Source organism: Idiotropiscis lumnitzeri, chromosome 1 (genome assembly GCF_059441095.1).
Source record: "Idiotropiscis lumnitzeri isolate Australia: NSW breed Sydney's pygmy pipehorse chromosome 1, RoL_Ilum_1.0, whole genome shotgun sequence".
In the NCBI taxonomy this organism is placed as follows: Eukaryota; Metazoa; Chordata; class Actinopteri; order Syngnathiformes; family Syngnathidae; genus Idiotropiscis; species Idiotropiscis lumnitzeri.
In genome coordinates, this window is record NC_142391.1 from 38,409,107 (window position 1) to 38,422,702 (window position 13,596).

Consider the following 13,596-nt stretch of genomic DNA (forward strand, 5'->3'; position numbering starts at 1 on the left):
ACGCCTTTTTATGTCCCTCCCCCTAGGACTCTCTAGAGATGAAACAATTAAGTCTAACGTCAATCAAACAGGCATTATTATATTATATTACACGTGAATATCTCTATATTTTTTGTTTCAATAATTATTTGTTTAAAGCGCAACTACTGAAAGTGAAATGATAGGAGAAGAGACGTTCACCCAGATATACCCTTAATAATACATACGTTACTCAATGAAAAAGGTGGCCACGTGGTGGCGCTGTTAGCCAACATATGAAAAAACGGGACCGTCCATGAATGTGAAGTTTGGTGTTCCGATTTTCCCATTATGGGAATTTTATTGCAGTTGCTTTTTGAAACAAATTTCAAACCACGTGATTACACATCAGATTATTCGCATTTTATTGGAAGATAACACAGGAACGGCAGTGCTTCAGAACAATGCAAAGAAACCCAAGCCATTCAAGAAACTGCGTTTTTAAGTAATGTAAACAGTATCTGGGTGGTAGTCCATCCTGTACGCACAAATAACGTCATCTACTCACAGCTTCAACGCCCCTCCTCACAAGTTCCAAAAATGACGTTTTCCCTTCCAACGTTTAGTCCAAGAAGTCAGTGAGCCTGCATGCACTCTTCAGCACCCAAGAACAACTCCTATATATTATAAATTGGTGCTCTCCTTACGGATTCTATTTTTTTTTACATTATTATGTGGCGTTTCTTTTTTATATAATGAAAAAACGATTTCTTCAATTAAACACTATTTTAAATTGAACTGTTCAACATTCTGGACAAGTGGCATCGTCTAATGTTTTTGGAATAATGGGTGACTTCTGGATTCCGTTCTACTTGTGGATTTAACTTTATTGGTTTTCAATCATACTCTTTTAGTTGTCCCTTAAAAACATGACGCTTTCTTTGGCAATTCATCTATTAACCGTTTTTGTTTCATGTGTTAAGGTAAGGTACAATTTTAAATGGCAACAGTACTCTCATATGATCTTGCAGGCTACCGTCATGGTAATGGCCAAATAGTATAAATCAGTTTGATTTCTTTACAGGTTCATGCCCAAGTGGCGCACCACCTGAAGCATCCAGGTAGAGAAATGTTATTTTATTTTATTTACATGTAGTTCAACACACATTTTAGTTTGGTTCGCACCACATTGGCATTCCCTTTTATATCATTGGTGAGTGCATTAAGACGATCCTATTCAAATATATATATATATATATATATATATATACTGTCAAAATTAAAGCATTAACTCGGGTGATTTTTTAACTCAGTTAAATATTTTAACTTAATTAACTCAGTTTGATTTACTTCATAAATAATTTGCCTACGTAGCAAATATTGTGTCATATTAGCTGTACATCTTTAGCAAGTCTCAGAACAAAACACCGTGTTCAAGTTACCACTGGGCCTTGCAAACCAACACTGCTGCAGTGTGCCTGTTGGTGGTTGCTTGTGGGCAGTTTTGAGAAATGTTTCGACGAAAAATGCCTGTACAGATGTCTCCATTTAGATTGTATTCAAGAATCAAAGAAAGCTATTATAACAATTTCGATTCCGATTCTAAATATTCTTCATAATTGGTGATTTTGCATCATTTCCAAGCTATTATTCAAGTAAATATCTGTTCCAAGCGATAGTAGTTGAAAAATTTGATTATTCGCAATTAATCATGAAATATTTTGTGATTTAATTAGCTAAAAAATTTATCACTTGGCAGCACTATATATATATATATATATATATATATATATATATATATATATATATATATATATATGTACTTCCATTCATTATTTATTTATTTTTTACACCACTTGTCGTCATGAGAAGTAACTTTCTGAAAATCCATGTTGACCCCTGATTTGTGAATTGGTCCTCCCAGGCCTGCAGGTGTTGTCCACAGCCTCGCATTATTGGCCACTTGATGCTGTGGATGGGATCCACGGATTGTGGGACCAGATTGGAAACAGGCCAGGTTATGTTAACGGAAATAATATAAGTATGTGTTTCCCTGAGGTATCTGTGCTTCAACAATATGTCCTTTTCTGTTCAAGCAATGCATGATCTCATTGAACAGTTTTTTTTTTCAACACAATCATGCTTTTTTAAAGTGAGCTGATATAATCGATCGAAGCTCTTAATTTACCTCTGGTGTTAAAGAAGCTGAACTTGTGGAATGTATTTAACATAACATCTGCTCTACTTAGAGCGGCGAAGCCATTACGGCAATTACAACATAATATTAAATTTATGATGGTTGGGATTTTTTTTTTTTTTCTCTGAAATGTCAGTAGTACATTTTAGCCTTGTTGTTAGATTTAGTAATGAGATGAAATTAAAGAGGGATCAGGTATAGACTTGAGCACGATGTGTGAAGCCACTCGCACACTGAGGAAATTTCTCATTTGAGGAGTGAATCGATCCGAGTCACTCAGCTCAGCATCACTCTGTCTCATACCTGCACATCATGTCCCTCTCATTGTCTTTTGTCTTTCACTGTCTCCTCTGCTATTTGCCCATTTAGGTGTGAATCACATCACTGTCTCTCCATTGTCTTTGTCCAGCTCTCAGAATCCACAAGCACACTGTGCTCCCTTCCTCCCATAACACTTCCTATGTGTATACCAATGACTCCGCCTACACTAACATTTCTGCAACAGTAGGTGAGGACCTTCCCACTGTGACATCCATTGCCCTTTGTTGTCCTTTCTGCACACAACTCATCATTTCTCACTGTTCCCTTTTTGCACTCATGCAGCAAATGTTAAATATACATCCATTGTCCCAACCGCTTATCATTATTTCATCACCATTGATGTGAATTGAAATGAAATAGAGTAATTGACGATTGATCGACGTGTATGTACAGTTTCTGCCTTAATGCAAGATGCAAGAATATTTTGAGGAATTACTGGGCCCTCTATTTGGACAAAGTGACATCATTACAAATGTAATATACAATATTTTCACAGTCCAAATTTTTTTAGATTTATATTATTTAAAAAATGTATACTATTGGTCACTCTTTGTAATAGTGTTTATATTGTTCATCCTGTCCTCTTTAAAATACCCAAAGTGGGTTTGTTCTTTTTACAACTGATTGACCAATGCAATGTTAAGGGCTCAAAAACGTGACATTTCGGTGGTGTGAAAAGTGATTTTTTTTTTTTTTAACAATGCAATGCCAGAGAAATATTTTCATTACTCAGGTCAATGAATGGGATGGCACCCGGGTAAATCTTGTTCTTTAAGTATCCGTTAAACAGCTTGTTCCATTAGAAGAAATACATTGCCAGGTCATAATGCTGCCTCCACCATGTATGCTTTGCTTTTATCATAAACTTTTCCTTACTCTCTTCATACGCCTTTCTCTAAACATCGTTCAGATGTAAGTTGACCTTGGGTCAATTTGTTGAAATAATCGAATTCCAGAAAATAGAAGCTTAGTCAAAAGCAGTGATTCTCAACTGGTGTGTTGGGACACAGAATTGGGTCATGGACCCATTTTGTGTGGGCTGCAGAGAGCTAGTTAAATAAATATGATTTTCTTGTGATCTATATGCATGAGTTTACTCTCTAAACAAATACAGTGGAGCTCTGCCTCTGGTTAGGGGCTTTCATGCTTTTGGTAGATCCAACTATTTTTAAACGAAATTTAAAAATGTAGTGTGCTGTAAATCTGTACAGCTATTCATCCATCCATCCATTATCTGTACCGTTTCTCGCAAGAGTGGCGAAGGGTGCTAGAGCCTATCCCAGCTATCTTCGGGGAGTAGGCGGGGGACACTCGGAACTGGTTGCCAGCCAATCGCTTGGGCACACGTACACCAACAACCATTCACAATCACTCTTTTTGCCACAGATATTGTCGAAGGAATGGTCAATAATGGCATTTTCCTCAATGGAGACGACGGTGGTACTTTTCTCCATTTTGGAAGCTACCAGAACTCCTGCATTAGTGACCCTACGCTGTGTGGCCCTGAAGGTAGGTTATAATCAGGGAAAATTGTAAGGGAGTAAGGTCTATCAAATCAGACGACTGCGTAGTACATGATTTATATTTGTCTATGGGTCTTTTCTTTTCCTGCAGGAATTACCTTCTCCTTTTTTTGGAAGAACCATGAAGCAGAATCCCGTTTTGCTGTCGCATCTGGAGGTAAAGTCATCTCTAATGGCTTCTCTGTCTACACCAACCCCCTCGGAGGATACGTGGAGTTCTACACTCGGGGCAACAACCACAGATGGAAAGTCAATATCAAAGTTCCAGGTACCACAAACAGGCTGGATTTGACACAGTCCTCCTTCATTTCCAGCTATAATTATTTTATTTTGTATATTAATACTGACAAAGATGAAAATTCACAAGTACATCATTGTCTCCAAGTATCGCCAATGTGAAAAGACTTGCTCAACAAGATAATGTAGCCCAACTTTAAAATGGAAGCGAAAAGGTTACAAGTCACAAGTGTCTGTGATCCGGAAACCTGTTTCGGCAAAATGGGAGAAAACAAGATGGAGATGTCGTTTTGAAAAGTTTTGTTCTCGCTGATATCAGTTTTTTTTGTTTCATGCACCACTGCGTCCACAATTCACTGTTGAAGTACGTATTGAGTTACAGCGGCTCAGTGGTCATCTGGTTGTCATCCAGTATGACGTGGCCCTTTCAGGGAAGGATGTCTTGTCAAGGGAAAAGGTCTGAGAGTCGATAATAGCCTTCAGGTGTCCTGTGACAGACATAATTAATACTCAAGTATCACAGTGTGTCATATATGTTTTAAAAGGTGAGAGTTTAAATGGAAATAATGGGTTGGCAGTGACACCTGGTTTCAATTTTAACCACAAAGGATGAGATATGGTTTAGGTTGACATGTTTGTCAGACAGCTAATGCTCTCCACTGAGTCTCTACTGTTGTCAATTAGGCTTGCAGAACAAAGTTTTTTTTTTTTTTTTTAAACTGAAGTCTGCAAAAAGAGATACTTACAAAATATATTCATGACATACAGATGGGTGTTTGCGTGTCGGAGAGGGTTGAAAATTCTCTTTGTTATTTTAAACAGTGGTTGTATACTTTTGTAAGGGCCTCGTCAAGATTTGAGGCATGATATAATAATTTGTCGCTAGAGGATGATTCCTAATGGCTCGTTTGCCTGGTATATAATTGTTACAATTATTTTTATCCAATCTGATTTTGGGCAAAAGGCAGATCACTTACTGGACTGTTTCCAAGTCACACATAAAAAAAGACAACCATTCACACTCACATCGTAATCGTCATTGAGTGGGAACTGAATCCACGCTGTCTGCATCGAAATAAATGACTAGGGACTTGTGTCGTGAGCCTCTCAACCCAAGTCAGATGTGACAGGCAGATGAATACACGGCCAATTTAAAGCATGAGCATGTTTGGCACATACCACATTAAAAAGGATTAAATGTTGTCTCGTGAACTGTCCTAACGAGGATGAATATAGGAGAATTGTCTAAGAGTGATTCTTCATGTTATTATTTTTGTCTCTCAGGGCCTTTTTGGACCCATATTCTCTTCACATGGAAAAAGCTAGCAGGTCTGAAGGTTTACATAAATGGCACCTTTACTGCTGGCGACGAAAATGGCAGTATTTCTGAAAATTATGGTGACCCCTACCCTGACCTTGTCATCGGAACTGGCAATGACAAGGCCTATGGCCACTATGTAACAGGGGCCTTCGATGAGTTTGTCATCTGGGAAAGAGCTCTTCTGCCCGCTGAGATCTTTCTCTACTACAGTGCGGCTATAGGTAAGGACACCATATGTCAATGGAAAACATCATTTGTTTGTGTATAGGATAGTCAATTTAATCCACTATAATATAGCATTTACCTTTTTACGACTGTCAGCTTATGCCGGTACGCGCCATTTGGAGTTGCTTTCACCCAGGGATGTTTAAACGGTAGTGCTAATGTCAACATCAGTCCCTTCTACCGCATTGCAGTATAGTGTAAAATGTGAAATATACATCAATTAAAAAGGCCATATCGCAAAATTCAACAATCAATATTCCAATATTGCATTTATGTGACATAAAACCTTCACTCACTTGCAACATTGCAGTACAATATACAATTACAATACAATTTTCCTCTGAGGGTCTAATACAAAAAAATGAATGGAAGGATGCAAGGACCATTGACCATTCTTCAATTTTAATTCAAAGCAATTACATAGATTTGGATTTTATATATACAGTTAATTATTTTTTTCAAACCATTGCACACAACCTTTGTTAGAAGTAGGGCAATTATTTTAGGATTACCCGCATTTAGGCTTTTGGGGAGCCCACAGAAATCTTCACATTCAGAATATAAAATCTGCAAGTAGGCTGACAATCTTTAAAGCACAGTTTACTTGGGGATCCTTCATGTTTACAAATTGCCGCTAGACACGGAGCAGAAAGTGAAGCAAACCATTTCCGCTTCTGAAATCAAATGATCTTTATTCGTTGTGTTATGACGAGAAATGTTGTTACTATTTCAGTTGTGCAAAGTTTCTTTGAGTGTTAGCAGAACTCTTCATATAATACCAATTAATCATTACTGGAATTCTAAGTATCTATAGCAGTTGTCAGGTGCTAGCGTCAAACCGATGGGACATGTGAGAGTTGCAAACCCATACCCTCTCGAGATGTTACACTTTTCACTCAACCTAACCTACGCTAATAGTGTGAGTGGCTGTGTCAAATATTTTTTATCTGTCACCCGCTGTTAAAAAAAGGATGCCATCCCGCAAACGGCTCATTGTCTGGACTTTGCAAGCGTAATAATTGCAACTGCAGCCATAATTTTTAGATACTTATTGGATGAAAAGACTTGTGTGGGTCAGCGCTTCATTGTCAAAATCTACAGTAAGTACACTTCTGGAATGTAAATACGACAAGGTGAAAACAAGTGGAAACATTTGAAAACAGGAAATTCAGATTAGGCTTGCTAGAGAATATTTAAAAAAAAAAAAATGCCATGTTCTGGAATCTAATTATTGGAAAGTGAAACCAAGCTCAACTTGGATCTAAATGATGGGAAATTAAAATGATTGAATATGGAGACAGAAAAGAATGGCTCATAATCCAAAGCATTACTCATCATATGTCACACATGGATGCTGATTGAACGGCACAGTGTTGATGGTTTCACTTCTGACAGAAGTAATGTGAAGAATTCTGAGGTGTATTGGACTCTGCTCTCTTTTAATATCCCGCAAAAGGCTACAAAAGCAGTACAGACAGACAATGTCCTTAAACATAAAAAAAACACAAGACTTTTGACACTTTTTGAAAGTAAATTTTAGAAATATGTATCAATGCCCAAGTCACGTGACCCGCGGCTTGATCTAAACCCAAAAGAAAAGGTAGCAAGACCCACAAACAAGGTGGCCTCAATGAAGGAAAGAAAATAACTTTTGGCTTTCATTGTCTCCTAAGAATTTTCATTTTAGAATAAAAAAAAAAGTATTATATTTACAATACTGGCAATTGTCCTAATTTGCCATATTTTTGTGAAACCTCTGAAAATGTATTATGTTTTCTTTCAAATTCATTGCGTGTAACTGCAAAACCCGACAAAACTCCAAATCCCACTTCTCTGCTAATAGCCGTTGCTGTCATTTTCAAGATGAGCGCCATAGTGCACATAGTTCTGCCTTATAAGTGTGACTTTGCAAGTGCTTACGTATGGTGGCTTGCATGAGTGAAGGTGATTTCATTTTATCTTCATAACACAGCAGGATGGCTTGTGAGTTTCATTCCAATGGAATAGAATGATTTGTAGATACACATTTGGCATATGTCCATTTTTAGAAATAATGTATGACAATTTGAGATGATTTAATAACATTACATTGCATTACATTTGAAGCACTTGATCATCTTAGATGACGTAAGTTGCTCGACCCTCAATTGGGCCCAATGTGTGAAATGTAGCCTTTAATCACAGTTTGCTCTAAAAAACTGATATATTCCACTTATCATTACATAACAGCCTGAATGTTACTGTTACAAAACAGTTTTACTTCCCCTGAGCTCACATACAAAATATTGCCTTCAGCAAAAGGAGAATAGGCAGGAATGGCGCCGACTAATAAGTGTATCCATATTAAGGCATTCTTGGGTAGCTGTTTTTATGAAATGACAACAAAGACATAAAATGTGTCTCGGGCTTGCAGTGAGGCGAGTGTCAGAATATTTCACTGCTGTTGTGTTCTTTCATGACAAACATGCCAGTTCGTACTGCTGCCGGCAAAATCTGTTCACCTCGCACTTGGTGGTCTGGTCAGGTTGAATATGATAACGATTTACATTGTTGTGTTGAATACTCCAGGTCATGCCTTTGAGTCTGCCTCAACACCGAGTGCCTTCAAAGAACTACCTTCCGCTACGACAACCGTGGTAAGTTCATCATGTGCTTCTTTATAGGGTTTGGCATCGACACGACATGCCAGTGTTAGTTTGTAATGAGGTAAAGTACGTTGTATACTCTGAAATTGCAAATGTCTCATTAATATGAGACCGAGAATTTTATGAACCAGAAAACAACAGGCCGGGGGGGGGGGGTTGTCATCTCTCGAGTACAGGCTTTTTCACTGCACCTCACAGATTTAGGTCTTGGCTCTGTCTGCAAAATGTTCTCTTCTTTCAAGTCATTCTTCTGTTGGATGGCTGAACTGGAATAATGCCACTTTTGTGCTGCAGACATGTTGATCTTGGTGGTTTGCTCCAAGCATCCATCCATCCATTTTTTTTATCATGCTCGTCCTCGTTAGAGTCGCAGTTCAGATGGAAACTTTCCAAGCATGCCTTGGACTGGACTAACAACGATTCACTCTCACAGTCACACCTATGAATAATTCAAAGCATTTAATTAACGGAACGACATGTTAAACATTGAAAGTCAGAATACCCACAGAAGAGCTGCACTTACATGTGTGAGAACATGCAAACTCCACATGGGAAGCCAGGGAGACCAGAGCCAAGGGACCAAGGGCACAAAGACAGATTGAGAGTCGTTTTTTTTTTTCTTGTTTATAGCGGTGCAATCGGGACTATAGGACCTGGACCATAACCTGAGCACCACACACAAATGGTACACATACACCATTCACCACCTGTGCTCAACTGCTGGTTCCCAAACTCAGGAGATCTTATTGTGTTATGTATTCTGTGTTATTTCTGAGGAACTCCCTGGTAACAGCTTTGTCATAGTAAATGCGATGCCGGTTGTTTCCTCAGAGAGCCATTGAAGTGAGTCCTCCTGTCATCAGCAGTATGCATGAGGAGGTCCGAAGCTCCCAGGAGTCGGAGTCGATGCCAGTTTTGGGTTTTCTGAAGGCTCTACCCAATAGGACCATTCCTCATAACACAGCCAGCAACCTCACGCAGGTCTGGAAACAGTCCAACACAACACACAAATTGACCAACGATGCAAGTTACTTGAGGTCATTCATTTCATTGCACCCAGGCTTTTCTCAAAAATGTGGAAGAAGTGCTGTCCTCTCCGGGGTTACCAGAGGTAAACGAGTTCACACTGTGCAAACATGAAATCACCAAACAAAGCAGGAATGAGACTAATACAAATTTGGGGATTTGGAGAAGGCTTTGTATACAGTATACGAAAGGCCAGAGAAAGTCAAAAACAGCGCTTCTTGGTATAAAACACCTCCACGTAAATATAGTCATATACTGTAGATGTGTGGCTTCATGTGGTCTAATTCCTAGCTCAAAGGTCTTTTCACATCCAAACATAATAGTGCCAGAGGAAAGTGTGTGGTTTCAGAACATTGAGTGTTCAAAATAAACGTGCTTGTTTTGGTTTCTGCAAACTGAAACAGATGTTCACGCAGGACATTGAAAAAGATAGTCTACAATAAATAGCTACACCTTCTCTGGTCAGTCCTATGCGCGTTGAGAAACGTCACTGGGAGCTTTTCAAGTCAAGAAGCACCTACAGTATATTTTCCGTGTCGATGAGGTGTGACAAATGGTTTTAATTGAAACCATTTTCATATTGGGGGCTAGTACTTGTTCAAGAATTTCATTCACACATTATTATTATTATTATTATACACATGACACTTACTGACCAACTTTTTCCCCAAATGCATGAAGGCTGAAATAAATTTTGATATTGCGATTAAATATATATTGTTGACCCAGAAATCGATCAAATGGTTGAGGCTGTGAGCATGAATGGGAAAAAAAATCAAACAACCAACAACTGTATTAGAAGACCTGACTTTTACACTCGCACCCCCCAAACACACGCACACACGCACATACACACAGTTTCATACATTGACATGAAATAACGCTGAACAGCAAGATGTTGTAAAATGATGCAAGTTTATATGATGCAGCAATTCGTCCCTGCGGTCAGCGGTTTGATCGAAACGGTGGACCGAGTAATGGACCACATGGTGGCTAACTTGGAGCCCAGCCCCAACTCCCTCATCTCCCTGGGAGGAACATCATTTGTTGCAGGTCGGTATCAAGTGAGCTGTCCAAAAAAGTGACTCACTGTTTGTAGTTTGTGTGGTAAGACAGTTAAGACAGAGGGACATGGAGCATCAAGCTGACATCATTGGTTTGATTATTCAACAAACAAAGGCAGGTCACCAAAATAGCTGTCCAATTTTTACCAGCGTGGGCCTTATTATCTTGAAGATATCATTTGCCACGTCTTGCTCTCATGGGCCCTTGTTTTGTCCTTGCTGATCCACAGATTATTCGTTGATGAAATTGCCGCAGAACTACAATTTGCCACATTACCGCTTCCCCACACAGGGAAAGAACTACATATCTGTTCCCGGGGAGGCGTTCACCATGCAGTGTAAGTGATCTTTTATGTAAAAGTCACGGCTTCGTGTGGTCGCGTCGGAATGTGTCATGCACTCAATCCTTCACTGATGTTATTTGCCTCTAAATTACTTTGTTAAGATTTAAAACTAGTGACATGTTATGGCTTAGAGTGTCAAGGATTGCCTTTGTTTGGCTTTACGGTGTACTGTAGAACTCCAGCTCTGGCTTTAAGGCTAGTAATTACTCTTACATTCAGAACGGCAAGAATCAGAGACAGCACATTTTCTCCACTTTCCTCTGTCGTAAAAAAAGAATGACGAATATATAACAGTGTGCATTTAAGCACGTTGTACTTTATGTGCAGGTCACTTTCCCTTGCCTCCACTTGGCCGCTGCACAAATTGTGTTGACCTACAGTGGCATTTTGGACGGTTTTGGAATTTCACAGTTTAAGAAATTATTTGACAACAAATATGTTGGACATTGGTTAGATGTGAAGCAAAGTTGGTGAAACAGGGTTAAAAGCCTTTGAAAAGAGGAAAAGGAACATTAAGGACTTCCTGCAGTGCCATTGTTTATCTTTCAGCTTTAAGGTGGGACCATTGTGGATGATATGTCAGATTAGGGGAGGGTGACTCGAGCCTTTGCTCTCCTGCTGAAGTCACGTTCAGGTTTCACAAGATTTCCCAACAACCACATGGCTTGCAGACCTCTCCATTTCACCACTGTGCAATTTCAAACGTTCTATTTCGAGACCAGTGTCAGCAAACGGCAACGAGGCAGTGTTAATTAACTTCTCTTCTTCATGAGCATTTTAGCAGCACTGCTTCACATTCTCCGCCCTCATTTATTCAACTGTGTCCTATTTTTCCTCATTAGCTCAAACCACCATCGTTGGCCTCTTTTACCACAACATGCACAGCTACTACAAAGAAATCAGCCCCATCAAGACCAGGTAACATAGCGTGCAGATTTGTTTAAACAAGACGAACGATTCTGTTGATTATTGCAGCCAGTCAAGATTTAAGATGTGTACTCGACGTTTGGGGGAAATCAGCTCCACTGAGTCTCAGGCGCCCATGTTTCCTGAACAGCTCATGCCTGGGGTCAGGGTCTTATCTGTCCTCTCGCCTATCTTCCATCTCACCACTCAAGATACACCCTGCTATTAGCTGTACAGCTCCATTACACCAATCCAAAGCTTGTCTCACTCCAGATGGCAGCTGGTGGTGAAGTGGATTGTTTAAGTTTTACTGAATGTGGCAGAACAGCGATCATGAATTCACTTTTCCCCATGGACATGCTTAATAAGTTGACATACTTAATACATTTATATTGACAAATATAAAGGAACAACATGTATAGTGAAGATACTGTTTCTAATATGACAATATCACTTCTGTGTTGCTAACTATGATGAATAATAAACAGAAATAATGACAATGTTCCAAAATTATAAATTTGGCTGCCTATTGCTACTGTATAACATTTGTAAGTGAATCGTTTTAAAAGGTACTTGATAGTTATGGCACTCACTTATGAGAAAGGAGTCCGCGCTATTAAGTAATTCAAAGTTGGCCTTGGAATAGAATCTGTTCCTTTAATTTTGATGATGCCATGACATGTTTTCTCTTTGCCAATGTCAACCATTTCTTATGATGTCTGGTACACATACATACGTACATACATACATACATACATACATGCATACAGCTCATGAAATATAATATCAGTGAGAATAATAATAACAACTTAAATTTAAATGGCACCTTTAAAAGGATGGTGACTTAAATGTACTCAGGTTGTCCATTCATCCATCTTCTATCCTCTTAAATCAATCCCATTTTAGCAATTTCTTGGCCTGGCGATTACTGTCCACTTTCCTCACTGAAACCATCCATTTTTCTATTCCTTGTAGGATTAATGAAGCTGCCGATTTTAAGGATCATAAAATCCAGGTAGCAAGCTGCTTAATCTCTCTGAACGTGGAGCCATCACCGGCCCTGTCAGTCAACCTCTCCGGGGCGCCTCTGATCAAGATCGTTCTTACCCACATCTTGGTGAGAATCAAACACAACACACCGACTGTCCTAGTTTCCTTGTTTTTGACTCATGTCTAGATGTTCCATTAACTGTGGGTGAGTCAGTCATACTGGGAAACTGCCGGTTTTTCCAGTATGGCAGATACAGATGCAGGGTGTGGGACACCCACCTTATCAAAGGGCTATGATTTGCCTGCGGTTGCCGTAGATGGATGTCGCTCTATTTCAAATGTAGCAGTTCTATTTCTGGTGCTCCTATGCTAGAGAATGAGTGTAAACCACTGACTTAGACTATTGCAACTGGGCATTTGCTAGCACAAGGAGCAAAACCTGTGACGATTTCCATGAGCCTTCTTCCCCTTTCCCTCAAAAAGTGTCGATTCCAGAGGCTGAACTGATTACGCACATTTGTCCTGCAGCATTATGGTAATCTGTGGGGAGCAGTAACGTTCTTTTATGAACAATAGTTTCCTCACTACTTTGAAGACTGTGCCAGTTTCCACAAAAAGAAACTCACCACAAAATGTACTTGAAAATGAGTATCATACAGTATATGGCTGCTTCCCTCAGTACTAAAGACCTTCATTTGGTTTTGAAGTGATTCATTAATTGTGAGAGAGAAAATGGAAACAATCCAGCTTTGTTCGGCATAATTTTCCTTGATGGGATAAATGTTTATTCTATAATAATCTGGCACGCTCCCGGTGATGATTCTCAGTGTATTTTTTGG

The 13,596-nt window shown here is 39.2% G+C and overlaps 1 protein-coding gene across 2 annotated transcripts in view; it reads left to right on the plus strand.

The window, feature by feature from the left end:
• The first annotated feature begins 600 nt into the window (after window positions 1–600).
• The window catches only part of adgrd1 (adhesion G protein-coupled receptor D1), a 30,491-nt gene continuing 17,495 nt past the window's right edge, over window positions 601–13,596 (plus strand). Inside the window, exons 1-14 of one of the 2 annotated variants that reach the window (XM_088306176.1) lie at window positions 601–941; window positions 1,043–1,079; window positions 1,883–1,999; window positions 2,565–2,663; window positions 3,863–3,985; window positions 4,091–4,267; window positions 5,521–5,778; window positions 8,351–8,418; window positions 9,259–9,408; window positions 9,488–9,538; window positions 10,383–10,506; window positions 10,748–10,855; window positions 11,704–11,779; window positions 12,743–12,884. In XM_088306176.1, coding sequence (XP_088162302.1) covers window positions 888–941; window positions 1,043–1,079; window positions 1,883–1,999; window positions 2,565–2,663; window positions 3,863–3,985; window positions 4,091–4,267; window positions 5,521–5,778; window positions 8,351–8,418; window positions 9,259–9,408; window positions 9,488–9,538; window positions 10,383–10,506; window positions 10,748–10,855; window positions 11,704–11,779; window positions 12,743–12,884 — 1,584 coding nt within the window. In that variant the 5' untranslated portion in view covers window positions 601–887. The remainder of the gene's footprint in view (window positions 942–1,042; window positions 1,080–1,882; window positions 2,000–2,564; window positions 2,664–3,862; window positions 3,986–4,090; window positions 4,268–5,520; window positions 5,779–8,350; window positions 8,419–9,258; window positions 9,409–9,487; window positions 9,539–10,382; window positions 10,507–10,747; window positions 10,856–11,703; window positions 11,780–12,742; window positions 12,885–13,596) is intronic. The other variant, XM_088306184.1, reaches the window with a different exon arrangement.